Below are 16,125 nucleotides of genomic sequence, written 5' to 3'. Positions count from 1 at the left end.
TTTGAAATCAATATTCAACTCATAATGTAACTGAAACAGAGAAATGGGGTTATAAAATTCAACTTGTTGCAAAACACAAAACTAAATTAAAATTATCAAAGCCTTTATTTTTTTTATAAAGTTCAATGAGAAAACTGCCATCATTGACTTCTATGCATGATGACGAAGAAATTTCTCTTGATAAGTGAGAGCAAAACAATTCCTAAGTTTTAACTTCGCCATTCTTTATTTTGGAGAATAGATCGTTACAGATATAAGTGTCGAAAAAAAAAGGATAATGTGAACAGAGCATAAGATCTCATTGATCTTTTCAAAGATACAATGAATTCAGTTTTCAAATTTCTCCTGTAAATTGATCTATTTGCATTAAAATGCAATAAGTTCCATTTGATTTAGTGATAATCAAAACTCCAACAAATATGGGGAGAAAAAAAGCACTGAAAGTAAAATCATTAGGCAAGCCATTAAAATCTACACAACAGGCTAGCCGCTGCTGCTCACTCTCGTGAGTTGAAGATCACTACTTTAAAAAAAATTTTACAAACAGCATTCGTCAGGATGTCTATCTTTATTTGGATCTGTAGGGTATAGTAAAAATAATGTAAGATTTGCAACAAATTTTCCAAACCATCAGTCATGACAGATAAGAAATAATTTTGGGGGTACAGAGCGACCTCTCATATACACCCCTTGATAAGGCTCCTGTGTATAATTATGTCATACGTACATAACAAACCATATCCACTTGATTTCAATAAACTTGGAACTTGACATTCTAATACTGCTCACTACACATCAACAAAAGGGATAAAATTGTAAAATTAAGAACACAGCTTAAGTTTTGCTCACTTAACAAAGCACTCAAAAAAAATTGAAATCTCTATTAATATGATAAATAGTTTTACGTTTTCAATTTTATTTTCATCAGGGGTGGCAATGGCACAGACTGTGCCGATTGGGGAGGGGGTTCCAGAGCCTGATTACTGCAGGGGCACAGGCCCCTCCTCTTAGATTTCAAGGGGGCCCGAAATCCCTTCAATTTATCATTAAAAAAATAAATGATGATTTCACTTAGAATCTAGAGTAAAATTATATCATTGATATTTTTGCAAATGCCAAGACAAGGGGAAAATCTCTTATTTGTTGATAAAAATTTGATGTCTTTGCAAATCTCAAAACCACACCAAGTTTAGTATATATTTACTATTATATCATAAATACCTTTGATATTTACGGTAAACTGCAGTGGGAAAAGTTTAACCATATCTTATATAATTATCCTGTACTATATCTCCTCTGCTCTTTAAATGTTGTTAAATCAGATACCACCAAATTAAGCATGGTTGTGTTAATACGCATGTATCGAAATATTTTATAGCTTCAGAATAAGAGGGAATAGGGAAGAGGGGGCACAAAATGAATTTCATGCCCAGTGTCTTCAAAAATTTTAGTCAGGCCCTTGGGGGATCCTGAAATAGAAATGTGCCCCATGTCCAATATCAGAATGATCGTGCTCTGGGTGTTTCAAAGGGAATTTTTCACTTTTTTGGGGATGGCTGTTGCTTTTTTTTTTTTTTTTTTGGGGGGGGGGGTACCCTGCTTTCATTATTATTATTTCAATAAGCAGTACAATTTAGGGATTTCAAATTATTTTAAAGAAAAATTATTTATCCAAATGGATCAAGATCTTTTGCAGCAACATAACTTTGCCAGCTATGAAAGATCATAGTTCCTACTTCAGAAATATAATCTGATGTGGCTACACATTTGTTATTTCACAGGGAAAAATTAATTTTAATATAGTCTTGACCTTTTTTTCTTATCTTTATTTGTTTTTGTATTTTTCTGTGCTCATTTTTCTTTTCTTCAAATTACTTTTGTTAAAAATTCAGGTACCAACATTGCTCAAACCTAATGCAATGCATTACAATAAAAAGTTTTTTGATCTTACTGACAATGTAAAAAATAAATATTGAAATAAAAATACATCAATTTAGGTTTAAAATTCGAAAAATAAATCAAGTACAAAATGTAAGATTTTTACATTTGCTTAATTTGGATTTTATCTTTTATTCTTTAGCGACTACGATTTGAGGACAACTCCAAAATTAAACATAAGTATTAATACAAAACACGTAAACAAAATAAAATCGCAGAAAATATGTTGACAAGTTAAAAACAAATTAGTATTCAGTTTAATTCCAGTTAAAATTGAATTAACAACACAGCCTTTATGTTTATGCAGAAAGTCATGTAATAAAATTTGATATTAGCTAATAACAAATTAATTTTCTTCAAAGAAACAAAGTAATATATGATAAACTTAATCTCGATTGTCATAATCAGATTAACTCACGCAACACTTTTAAACGTTTATTGCATATGTTTTCTACAAATACTTAACGAACAATTGTACTCATTGATCAGCACAATTTAGGAAACGATAACAATTATTTACAAAAGAAAATAGTCACATTTAAAAAGTAAAATCAAAATAAAAGACCAGCATAAAGTGCCAGCAGCAAATTTGACAGATGATAAAGATAATCAAGTACTCACATCTAAACGTATGAAAACACGGATGTTCACCCTTCATAAAACTTTTTCCTAATTTTATTTCCTTAATTTCATTGGCTAATCCTAATTTGTCTGCCATAACTTTAAAAACTACTTTTTAAAACACATAGATTATTAAAAGGCATTACATCACATCCTATAGTGCACAACTCACAATTCTTTCCGAGAAAACTCCATATACCAACAATCTGTCCCCTGGCACCAAAATCAATCTGGCCAGATTCATGTCATGATCGTGCACAGTTACGGCTACGATGAAATTAGCAGAGGGATGCGAAATTTCAGTAAAAATAAAATCTGGACCGCTTTAGAAAGTTAGTTTATTTGTAATTATGCATAGTTTTCTTTTTTACATTTATTTATATCGCTCAATTAATTAAGCAAAGCTAATATTTCTGACACTTGGAACTAAAAATGATGAATCCTAATGAAAATTCTCGCCAAAAGAACAAAATGTCGCCAAATTAAATAGCTTCGAGCGCCATTCATAGTTTTACAGATTATTTTGTTTTGTTCTTTCGCGATGGAGTATTTACCGTACGGTACGTCGAATATCTACCTTCATTTTCATAAAAGGCATGTTTGTTTACCATCATTTTTCTAACATAAAATTGATGCAAGTCAGTGCATACAAAAGATGTCATTGTAGTTAAATAATTTATTTATATTTGAAACCAAGTCTTTTGAATGTCATTAACACATTTCGTTTTTAAAACTTAAACAACATATGTTGCAATGATTAATTTTCAGAAAACTCTTCATTAGCCTGTAATTGTGCCCCAAATAATCCCAAAAATGTGCTCTTGGTGGTAAAATATCTTACAGAACTGAATGTTTCATAGACATTTGAATTTTATGACACCAGACTGCAACGAATGATGAATATTGTGACTTCGTTAATTTTTAGACATCTTACATTAAATTTTCCACAAATAAATTGCTAGTAAATGAAAAGTAAGAATGAAAACTGTTGCTGATAATGTTCAGTTGTTAGATAATTAAATATTTAAGGATTTATATCTTCAAATTCTCTAGAAAAAACTATTTCTAACTTGCGAAAGGCTTTCTTGTAATTTACGTAATTATCCTATTTTGGTTCCTGATGAATGATATTTTAAATATATTCATGAGTATCATTTTGTTGCAAAATAAAAAAATTGAATTTTTGTTACAATATTTTATGTATTTATCAAAAATAATTGTTAAAAAAAGTGAGTTTCATTCCTACTGTTTTTGTAATCTACTGATTGTTTCTTTAAAAATACTGTTCCTAAACATGAACCTAATGAACTGAATTTTATATGTTGGATTATTTTCTTCTTGAGAGGAGTTCAATTTATTACACCATTCTTCTTTAAAAACGTTTAAAAAAAAATAAAGTTGTAGACTTATGAAAATTACTCAGCACTTAAAAAATACCAATAAAATTTGTTCAATATAACTACCATGTGACTTAGCTATAAGATTTGTTGGACTAAATAGGTGTATAGCAGTAAGTTACTGTCCCTAAGCCAGGCTACGGCAAAACTATATGCAATTTAGTCAAAATTAAAAAAATATTGAGACTAGTCCAATGTTTAAAACTAAAGGAGCCCCATCTCAACCTTCCTTTCAAAAAAAGTCCTGTTTTTCCAATCCTTATCTTGGTATATACAGTCAGCCCCGCATAATCAGGTAACAGATAAAAGATGACCTCTCTTATTTACTAGATCGGATTTAGACTTAACGGGGCCCTAAGCCATTTTTGGTGTGGGGTCCCTTTTGTAGTTTGAACAACGTTTCTCTTGGTGGTGTTAGAGGTAATTTTATTTTCCTCCCCTTTACTATGTTAGTCCTTTGATATACATACAGCAATATTTTCACTTTTCTGATCGGTTTTTTTCAATGTTTTTCCCCTGCTGTCCTTTTTGGATTGACCTTAAGAGGGGGAATGGTATCAAAAGAATGATTCAGGATTCCCCTTTAAGTGAAATATAGAATATCCCCAATCGCAGGGGGTCCGGGGGTTTTCCCCCGAAGGAAATTTTGAAAAATAAATATAAAATTTTGCATTTTGAAGCACTATAAGATGTAATTGGAACTACAAAAGTATCAGGACAGAAATGGGCAAACAAAAGTTTTTTAAAGCTACATACTCCTCCGAAAATTAAGATAAAACACAGTAAAAATTGCTTTTGATTTGAAAAAACAATGACAGCAGTTGACATAGAGAGAGAGCGTGCAGGAAAAGAAAAGACAATGCACTTGCTGACATTGGCTTTTGATAAAATTAGTTTTTAATCATCCCCCCAACCCACTGATAAATACAACAATGAATTAAATATAAAATGATCAATAGTAAAAAAAATGCTCTAAAAGAAATGGTGTAAAGATTTAGAAAATGGGTAACAAGAGATTCAGCCAGTTTGAACAATTCATAATTTATACATTTGATAGTAAATAAAATTGGAGCCTACTTTGCTTAGGATTTTCAAAGACTTATCTAATTATTTTCAAGGACTCTAGAACAATTAGAATTATTTAATGTGTTTCATTTGTACTTTACAGTTTTTTGATATTTTAGTAGTAATTGATTGTACATTTTTACTGTCTTGTTCTAACTTCGTAAGAAATAAGTATTTTAAATTTGTAAGAAAAAAGAAACTAGATTTCTCGTGACAACAACTTTTCCAAACCACATTGGTTTAAACCACAGTTTAAACCAAGTAGTTTTTTTTTTTTTTTTTTTAACCATGTGGGTTTTTTTTTTTTTTTTAACTTTATCGTTTTCTCCCAAATGTTTTCATAAATTTTACTTATTGTATTGCAAAGAGTAAAATCTAATTGATGCAAAGTAACTAGCAAAGCTTTATAGATGAATTACAGAATCAATAAATTTAGAAAAATATATTTTTTAAGGTAATGCAAGTTTGCTAAATAGTTTTTCTTTTTTTAAATCAATGCAACTTTCTTATTAGGTGCATAAATATGCAAGGTAGACCAACTAATTTTTTCTGAAATTACATGGAGAAAAATCCAAGTAGCTCTCTTTTTATTTATTCAACCATCATTATTTTTCAGACTTTTGCATTTCAAAATAGTCCAAAAAGCCTATTTCAACCAAAACTTCATTTACTACCTAATTTGCTTTATTACTTAAGATTTATTGAGACATGTTATGTACCATGAAAGCAATGCATAGTGTATATGAAGTTTAACTCGAGAATATTTAAATGACAAGAGAAAAAAATAACTAAAGTCCAAGAACACTTAGACTAGGCATAAAATTGTGCTTATACCTGCACACTTTTTGCATCTCTGATAGACTATGCAGTCAGAGCAAGAAAAGAAAATATATAAAATTATGAAAACAAAATATTTATGTATCTCAGTGCTCTTATAAAAAAAATATAATGCCAAATTTCCACCTTTCTAAGCATTTTTTTTATCCTAATATAATAAAAGAAGTCTCGTGTATGTATAGTGGAAGAATCAATAGACATTAATTTTTATGATTGTTTTCATTATTAATATATGTTAAAAGAGTATTTTTATACTAAGACTTTTAATTATTCTTAATATATTTTTTTAATTTTTATTTATTTTATTTATTTATTTATTTATCATTATTATTATCTTTTTTTTTTTTGATACAAAAATTGCATTCCTAAATTCATTAAACCAGGAGAAATAATGTCTAATGGAAAACATAATGATTTTCTTAAAACCTATTTGTCCTGTTTTTATAATATTATCACTGATACATTAGGTAAATAAATTACATGAGTTGTAACTTTTATAAAAATCTTTAAACAAAATCTGCGTTGATCCTTTGATTTTTAAAGTTCTGTAACGTGAATCAGACTTGTGCTTCAAATACAAATACAAAAGTGACGACCAGCAACAGGCTCTGGGCCCAGCTAGACTGGTCCTAGTCAATTTACAATCCCCAGTGAGGATCAATGGCCCTCTTAAAACTATCTACTCCCTTGCTCATTACCACCTCTTCTGATAAACTGTTCCAAGGTTCCATTACCCTGCTAAAATAATAATTTTTCCTAACATCCATGTTAGCCTGAGATTTAAATAGCTTAAAACAATGACCCCTTGTCCTGTTTTCAGTGCTAAACTTCAGCCCCGTAACATCTTTCCTTTTAATAAATTTAAACAACTGAATCATGTCCCCTCGGTCTCTTCTTCGCTCAAAACTGAACATTTTTAGACTTCTAAGCCTGGAATCATAATCTAAGTGAGAAAGTCCATTTATTAGCCTTGTAGCCCGCCTTTGAACCCTTTCCAATACGTTAATGTCTTTCTTAAGATAAGGAGACCAAAACTGAACAGCATACTCCAAATGAGGTCTTACCAAACTTCTATATAAGGACAGAAGAACTTCTTTAGATTTGTTTGAAATAGATCTATTGATAAACCCAAGCATCTTATTGGCCTTGTTACTAGCAATGCTGCACTGTTGGCTAAACTTTAAATCCTGACTTATTAAGACCCCCAGATCAGTAACTTTGTCTGCCTGACTAATGACTGAACCTTGCAAATAATAACTTGTACACTTATTAGGAAATTAATTTATAAGAATTTATTATTGGTTATTTGTAATTAATAATGTCTGAACTATCAAAGTAAATTATTTCTTTGATTATTTATACCAAGGCCCATTTATGTATTGTATTTTTTTAAATAGTTAAAGATTTTCAAGCAATATTCTCCTATAGAAATCTCTACGTATGAGGAAATGAAATTACAAGATGTTGTGTTCTTAATTATTTAATTAATTACAAAGAAATTACTAAGTACAAATATATGAATATTAAACATTCCATAGCAATTCATTGATAAAATCTTCATCATTTACCTAAAATAAAATTATTTTTCTTACAAATAGTGTATAAACCAAATAAAACCAGTTTAAACAATAAAAAAGGTTTTTTTTTTTCAAAAAAAAAAACATTTTTTACCAACCCTGTGCAGTATTCAGAATAAACAATTTGAAAAGAAAAAAAACTGATTACATGATGTATTATAGTCTATGTCATTTTTTATTTAGAATGAATTATGTAATTTGTATAATTGTAACAAAAAATCAACCACTCTGATTTGTTAATATTTCACCTGTATTGCCACCAAAATCTGTTCTTCATAAAAAAAAAAAAAAAACTTCAGCAACTACTTAGAGCCATTAGACTGTTAGCAGTATACCAGTTCGAAGCAGTAAAACACATTGTTCAATGTCTTAATGAGGCATTTTGTTTTTACAGAAAGTCCATATGATGAAATGTGTATTGATCAATGATGTCTTCATATAAAGAGCGCTTGGATTTGAAAGGGCTGGATGATGAAGATGATTTAAGTGATAATGAGGTTTTTACTAGAGGTGGAAAATCCATTCCCCTGGAAGAAAATGGTGTTAACAAGCCGCTTATGGCCCCTCGACAACGCAGTAAAGATACGCTACAAACGAAAGTGAGAAAAGTACCATCTTTGCGTTATATATGGGCACCCATATTCTATTTTTTAGTAACGCTTTCTTCTATTATAAGTAAGTAGCTTTAATTATGCATTTAGTATTGGAGTCTGTTGTTTCAATAAAATTTAACACTGCTTCAAATCAAATAGCATGTGTTGATTGAATAATATATTAAATCTGGGATAGATTAAGATCGCAATATTGAATGTGATTTTAAAATCTGATATCTTCAACTAAAGCAAATGTGTATAGCTTTTATTTTAATAAGTTAGTATTAAAATACTTGTTATATGCATAATTAATTTCTGTTGAGAATATTAAGTTCAAAATTTAAAAACGAGAATGGAGACTTTTACGAGAATAAAAAAGACATCTTGTCACTTAGCGGACCAATTCCTCTCTCTCTCGACATTTCAAAAAATTAATGCTTTTAGACATAAATGGGCGTGGTTTTTATTGTTTGTTGATAAAATTTACATTGAGTCTAACACTTTTGCCCCTAGAAAAATTAAAATAAGAGGCTGAAAGAAAGTATCATTTTTAAATGACTATGATTGTTTCAATGTGAACGTATCTAATACAATAATGCTGATTTTACACTTTGCCTTTGAATTTTATGTTAAAAAGTATTAATTTGATACTTATTAAATTTATTTATTTTATTTTCTTATTCAGACTCAAAATTTTATAAAACATTTAAAACAGTTATTCTAATCAGTGGCGGATACAAGGGAAGGGTTGTGGGGGGTCACGCCCCCCTTCCTAAACTGTCTGCAATAGTATTGGTCTACATTGTGTTCAAACACTTAATGAATAAATTTTAGCTATTTCAGTCATCTTTTCTATTTATTAATTATTTTTGACAGTTAACATTTGAAATACTACTTCTTTTCATCGTTTAGGAAGCTAATTTGTAACATTTTTGTCCTGCTAGGTGCTTTATTCCTAGTGTACTTTTTATTGATACTCTAGCAGTTTCGGAAATTTTTCGTACCCAAAAAGTGAAGGTTCGTTTATGGAGGGAGGGGGGGGGGGGTCACTCTTCAGCATAACCCCTCCTAAAATGGTAGTCTGTATCCACTCCTGATTCTAATAGATATCATGATCATTGGTTGCAATTTCTGGAGAAGTTGCAAATGTTAGCATATTCTTTGCAAATTGTCATGAAATTTGAGATTCTTGGATGATAAACTATGGTCAGTTTCATTGGACCTAGATATTTCCAATGAACTATGATGAAGTTGAGGGGATGTGGGATTTTATCTTGCACCTTTTTATTTTAACTATCAAAACAGTCTCTAAACGGATCCTTAATGATAAGCTTAAGACCCAAAAAGATTAACCTCGATCATTCGTCCTAATAAGTCAGGATTTAAAGTTTAGCCAACAGTGCAGCACTGCTAGCAACAAAGCCAATAAGATGCTTGGGTTTATCAATAGATCTAATTCAAGCAAATCTAAAGAAGTTTCCTGCCCTTATATAGAAGTTTGGTAAGACCTCACTTGGAGTATGCTGTTCAGTTTTGGTCTCCTTATCTTAAGAAAGACATTAATGTATTGGAAAGAGTTCAAAGGCGAGCTACAAGGCTAATAAATGGACTTTCTCACTTAGACTATGATTCCAGGCTTAGAAGGCTAAAAATGTACAGTCTTGAGCAAAGAAGAGACCGAGGGGAAATGATTCAGTTGTTTAAATTCATTAAAATGAAAGATGTTAGGGGGCTGAAGTTTAGCACTGAAAACAGGACAAGGGGTCATTGTTTTAAGCTATTTAAATCTCAGGCTAACATGGATGTTAGGAAAAATTATTATTTTAGCAGGGTAGTGGAACCTTGGAACAGTTTACCGGAAGAGGTGGTAATGAGCAAGGGAGTAGATAGTTTTAAGAGGGTCATTGATCTTCACTGGGGATTGTAAATTGACTAGGAGCAGTCTATCTGGGCCCAGAGCCTGTTGCTGGTTGTCACTTTTGTATTTGTATTTGTATATACATTACAATAAAGCAACAACTTAAATGGTGTAAATATAATTTTTCACAACATAATGTTAAATATTTTGAGATCACCAGCAGAATTTTTTATGAGAACTGCTTTGTAAATAGAGTGTAAACTGAATATAATTTTATCTATACAATGTTTTTCCATTAAATTTTTATTTAAATGCATTTACTTACATTTAAAACATGTTTTTTTGCTCAACTTCCCAACTTTATTGAATATATTTATTAAAACTTCTTTTGTTTTTTATTTTTATTTTATTTACATTTATTTATTTTTTTGCATATTTTCTATTCTTAAAACATGGATGTATGAAGTTGCAATAAATGTTTTTTGTTTTAAGTTATCAAATTCAAAAATCTTGTTTGTTGTTGTAATGTTTTTCATATTTCATTTGCAGGTGTTATAGGGCTAGTTGTATTTCTCATCAATATTTTTATGAAAAACGCTTCATCTAGTAACCATCTAAATAAAGCACACAACACTTTAAAATTGGTACCTTGTACAAAGATCACAACCCAAGATGTTTGGGTTAAAACTTTTCCCATGCTCACAACTGAGACCGCCATACGCCTCAACGACATTAATGCAGATGGCATTGAAGACATTATTTTAGGATTTGGGACAGGTAAATAATATTTTACTCAACCTTTCATAAAAGTTTTCAGAACTTTTAAATTGGTATTTAATCAATATTATTTCATATGGGGCAGATACAAGGAAAGAATCATGGGGGTCATGATTCCCCCTCCCCCCATTATTGATAACACTTTATAAATAAAATACAAACATTTGCAGTAATATTTTCAATTAGTTTTTTTTCTTTTTCCCTTCTTAAAGTAAATATTTGATAAGACTTCTTTTATTGCTTATAAAATTAATCATTAATGTTTATGCCCCACCATGTGACTTATTCCTGGCCAATTTGGTGCTTTTATCGATATTGTGCATAATGTTATATATTAGACTCGTTCCACGTCAACTGACCTGATTTTTCAAATTGCCCCTGTTGGATCATCTCCGAATTTAATGAAATTTTATAGAGGTATAGAGATGATTTTGAAGCTCACCTATGCAAATATTCAGCTTCCGAGATCCGAATCTGCACGGTGTAGAATCTGCAAAAAATAGTGATCCAAAATGGCAGATCAGCTTTGTGAGATGAATAGCCATGTTGTGGTTAAGGTTGCAGAAAATTTTATCACTTTAAGCATCAAATTTTAGGAGCCTATAGTTCATTTGGCTGTTGATACATTCTAGTATTTTTGTGAGTTTAAGCTCACTATATTTTGTGTAACACGCATGTAAACTCGTGAAAAAACACTCTTTTATACTGAAATCATCATTTTTGAGACAGTTAAATTAAGAAAGCCAATTAGATTCTATGGGTTTCTGCCATGAGTCTAAAACTACACCACATAGAGTATAGTTACAGTACTTGACCGAGTTATTGACTCAGGCCTTTTAGAGTAATCAACCTAAAACTTTGATTATTTTTGCTTCAAATTATCAACTTTGAGACCGTATAATTAAAAAGTTGACACGTTTCCATGGATTTCTAACCTGGACCTTAAACTACACCACATGGAACTTTGAGACCGGTTAACTACTTAAGCAAAGAGTAACCTATGTTATGTTCTGTTTTTTTGAGTACTATGCTATGGTGAGTAAGTCATCCTATATTTATTTCTGAGGGTCACTCACAGCTTTAGTACATATTTGGACCCAAACAAGGCAAAATAAGTTACGAAAATAGCATTTTCAATTGACCTTTGCCCCCAAACCCAAGAGTGAGCCACCAAATTATTTATGCTAGCCATGTACCTAATACCAAGTAGTATCCACATTTTAAAAAAAAATGGTATGGGTCACTTGTTGCTTTTAGAGCAAAACAATCATATATTTAGTACCATATATTCATGACCTAAAACTTTGACCTGTACTCAAAGGTCAACAAGTTAAATTTGAGGGAAAAGAAGCTTCACTTTTTCTTATGACTATATTACTAATACATACTAAAAGTTTCTTTCTGGGAAATTGAAGGTGTCAACAATCCAGCTTTAGTAGACTTTGTCCAGCTTTTAAAAAAAATGACTCGTAATTGCTTCTAAAAATATCCTTACAATGCAGAATATTTCTTCCTGTGTTCGTAATGCCTCTAACTTTTGTATATCCCTTCATTAAAGCTACTATCTTGCTGCAAATAAGGCAAACTGCCCTAGTCATACACTCAATCAAAAAGCAAAGAGATCACCACTTTTCTTGAAAAAATTTAACAAGAAGGGTATGAGAGCTTTTCCTGCTCTCTCACAGCATTCCATTCGCTTTGCAAATGAATTTTGGATCCGTTTTCAGCCTTTTTTTCTTCTCCTCCTTGATTGTTGTTAAACATTTAGTTTTATTTTATTGCAAACACTTTTTGGACCTCTCTAAATTATCTTCCGCTGGCTACGGAAGGAAGACTCTTTATTAAATGTGTATGAAGTGTTTTTGTGAATTTTATACAGAATATCTAAGCTGATCTCTGTATAATTTTGTTTTGGAGCTTTTTTTTAAATCATTATTTATTTTTCAGGTGCTGATGCATTTTATTACCCTCAAGTTGTTTGTCATGTTTATTTTCCAAAATCTAAAGATGGATGTGGAGGGGGAATATTAGCTCTAGATGGTAAAACTGGCAATGAAATTTGGAGGCACTATTCTGCTCATGAAATTTTTGCCATCAATTGTAATGCAGATTTGAATGGTGATGGCATCAAAGATTGTTTAGGAGGTGGTCGAATGGCAGTAAGTGACTTTTTAAGTATATTTTTCAAGTAGTTTTATTACAAACAAGGCCGCTTTTTCACATTTATATTTTGATGACATATCATTAATTTTTCAAAAGCTAAAATCAAAAGCTAGGTCTATATGTAGACACTTTAATGGAAAAGCATGTACAAATACATAACTTTCATTTTTATTTCTTTCTTTTAAGAGGCATTGATTTCTCTTATTAGCAATTTTGGAGATATTTGGATAACTGAGGATTTGACCTTATCACTAAGTTTTGGGCAGTAATCGTTTGTTTTTGCCACTCTCAGTAAGGCTGGGATACATTGACTTTTAACCTGTGACTTCAAAAAGTTTGACAACAATACTGAAAATTGACAAGATTCCAGTAATCAAAATCTTCCCATGATTTACATTTTTTCTGAAAGGATTATCATAATGTAGACCATGCCAAATTGGTAGAAACAATTTCCCCATTACTGAAAATGCTGTTGTTATTTTGCTTCTCTTGCTATAATTTTAGGGCGTTTTGTCTTTAAAAATTAAATATTTAATTTTAAACTCAAAGATCATTGATTTTGGCAAGATTTGATAAGCAGATAAGCATTTTGTTTTGATTTGTTTGGGGGCAAAGTTTTGAAATTGCCCCTCAATGATGCTCAGAATAAATAGTAGTTGTTTTGTTGTAGTAATGTAGTTTTTTTATTTTTTCCTTTATATATCCCTGATAATCTAGCGTGATGCTAAATTTCAAGTACTGTATGAGACTTAAATTTCGAAACCCCAAAATCTGGAAGATTTGAAATCCGGAACTTTTTTGCTTAAACAATTTTTTCTTTAATCAAAAAGAAAATTTGTTTTTCCAGTTTTGAAAATTCAAAATTCTTAATGTTCAACAATTGCTTTTTGAAAACACAGTACCATCAGTTCAGCCTTTTTTTTTAAATGTTTTTCCGATGCCACATGTTATGCGTAAATAAGCGTTTTGCTGTAATTGTGCAGCAATCTTTAAATCCACTTTCGGTTAACGAGAATTCTTTTTTTTCTTCTCATAAGTGAAATATGCAACACAAGACCTATTGAACAAAGTTCAAAATTATTTTTAGTAAAAATATGATTTATTTCTGGTAGTTACCGGCACATCACATAATAATAAAAAGAAATATCTGCGGATCAACGCCGTTGCAAATTATCTCTGACCTTTGTTTCAGCATTGTGAAGTTGACTCTCCAATTCCAGGAAAAACATGAAAAATACTGAGAATTTTCACAATTTTTTGAGTCGAAATCCAAAATCTGGAAAACTCCAAGAGTTGGGTAGGTTGTGGTTCGGAGTATTCCGAATTTGGAATTCTGTCTCTTTGTGACTTGGAAGCAGGGGGGGGAGGACACCTGTTGGCCTGGGTCAGAGCCCGAAGGGGACCCGAGATTTTAAAATGAGGGGTGAAATGCATGTAGTGACGTAGAAGTTGGGGAGAAAAGAAATTTGGAAGGGGGCCCATAAAAGTCATTTGTGATGAGCCCCAAAATTTCTGTGCCCTTGAAAGTGCTTTAGGTTTTTGATGAGTGAGTGAGGGATAAAAGCAAAACTTTTCAGACCTCACTAATTCCATAATTATAAAAGGTTTATTCGTAAAATTTGAGATTTTAAGTTTTCAAGGAAGCTATCAGACATACAAATTTTCACGTATGTAGATCTAAGTTTTTAAGAAATGTAGGTGTCAAACCTGATCCAAAATGGTTTGTGTAAAATACATGCTGACCAATTGATAAAAGCATCCCATAAAGAAAGAAATTTTTTTTAAAAATATTTTTCATTTACATTTTAGGAATCAATGAACCCCTATCCTTTTCATCAAACACCTCACTTCTTATGCATAATGTGTATAGTATGTTAAAAAATGATTGAAATGTAAAAAAAAGTCATTTAAACCTGATTTTAAAATTTCTCTTCGCACATTTTAAAATTAGCATTTCGAAACAAATCTTTGGAGGATGGGAAAATATGGAAATCAATTAGAGATTTAACAGCAAAAAGTACATAAAAATGAACTAACCAAAAGTCAGAAATATGAGCATTGCAGGTTAGTATTGTGTAAGACCAAAAAATGGAATAATATGTGATAGAATAATATATCATTCTTGAAATATGCTTATGCCATGACTCCACTTAACCTGCTGTGCTTGTATCAGCTGCAACTAAAGTCCAAAAATCAAAAGTAACCTGTTTCCACTGAGTAATTATTTGATGTTACTTGCTGATCCTTCCCCATAGTTTGTTAAAAGCGGGAATTGATTGAACTTTGTGATTATTCATTGTTACTTCTAGCTATTGTATAACCACCTATGTCGTTGTTTATTTCAACATTTTCTTGGGAAAAATTTTTTACTTTCACGCTGAAGGATAAAAATAGTATTATTATTTGAACAGATAATTGGTGATAGAAATTTAAAGAAGAAAATATAAGAAATTTATAGAAATTTAATTCTTTAACTATTTTTTCATTTCATATTTTCCCCCCATTATTCTGCCTTTTAGAAGTAGGTGACAGTCAAAATTTTTCTAACTATGCACACTAAAATTTCACTAATTTATTCTAAGCAATGAAAAATCGTTCTCATGGTGATGTAGACATGTTGCCGTTGAAAGGTTTTTTTGGTCAGTTTATAGCCTTAGTAACTTCATCAGTTTACACTACTTTGTCATTAATTGATATGGCTGATGTGCAAGTGCTAGTAGGATTAAATTATAGCATGTTTATACCAATCTACCTTGCAGTCTGGCTTTAAAATGGGTTTGCTGGTTGTCCTATCAAGTTTTTCTCTTTTCTTCTGCTAAAACAGTTGAATTGTGTATTCTTAAACTGTTTTTCTTTAAAAAAGCTTAATTTCCAATTCAAATGTTTTTGTGTTGTTATATTTACATGACATAAAAGAGTGTTTACTTCTTTTTAGGGATTTAGTGCAATTAGTGGAAAAGATGGGTTGTTGTTGTGGGAATTTGATGACCAAAATGCTAAAATTGATGCTTCCAATGTTTACACACCTCAATATTTGGGAGACATAGATTTTGATAGTATTCCTGACATTTTAGTTATACATGGTGGAGATCCCCTTAAAGAACCAGGTAAACAAAGTCTTAATATATCTTTTTTTTTAACAAGGCATTTTGCAATACTGTGAGCTATTATCAAGAGTTAAATATTATTTGATTTTAATGTATCTTGTCAATAAAATGTTATAATGTGGTACAATGAAAAAAATATATTGTTTAGACGAAATAAAAGGGAACTTTTGAATGAATCAATTATTCACGCTG

General features: G+C 30.8%; 2 protein-coding genes across 2 annotated transcripts in view; one reads left to right on the top strand and one right to left on the bottom strand.

Annotated features, from left to right (window-relative positions):
* The window catches only part of LOC129222007 (ELL-associated factor 1-like), an 86,665-nt gene extending 83,851 nt beyond the window's left edge, over window positions 1–2,814 (bottom strand). The window contains exon 1 of the mRNA XM_054856423.1: window positions 2,560–2,814. Coding sequence (XP_054712398.1) covers window positions 2,560–2,656 — 97 coding nt within the window. The 5' untranslated portion in view covers window positions 2,657–2,814. The remainder of the gene's footprint in view (window positions 1–2,559) is intronic.
* A 5,020-nt stretch (window positions 2,815–7,834) lies between these two features.
* The window catches only part of LOC129222185 (uncharacterized), a 30,239-nt gene continuing 21,948 nt past the window's right edge, over window positions 7,835–16,125 (top strand). The window contains exons 1-4 of the mRNA XM_054856652.1: window positions 7,835–8,110; window positions 10,436–10,663; window positions 12,611–12,822; window positions 15,762–15,933. Coding sequence (XP_054712627.1) covers window positions 7,861–8,110; window positions 10,436–10,663; window positions 12,611–12,822; window positions 15,762–15,933 — 862 coding nt within the window. The 5' untranslated portion in view covers window positions 7,835–7,860. The remainder of the gene's footprint in view (window positions 8,111–10,435; window positions 10,664–12,610; window positions 12,823–15,761; window positions 15,934–16,125) is intronic.

Source organism: Uloborus diversus, chromosome 5 (genome assembly GCF_026930045.1).
Source record: "Uloborus diversus isolate 005 chromosome 5, Udiv.v.3.1, whole genome shotgun sequence".
Taxonomy (NCBI): Eukaryota; Metazoa; Arthropoda; class Arachnida; order Araneae; family Uloboridae; genus Uloborus; species Uloborus diversus.
Note: the sequence above shows the minus strand (reverse complement) of the source record. Positions and strands in the feature narration are given on the sequence as shown.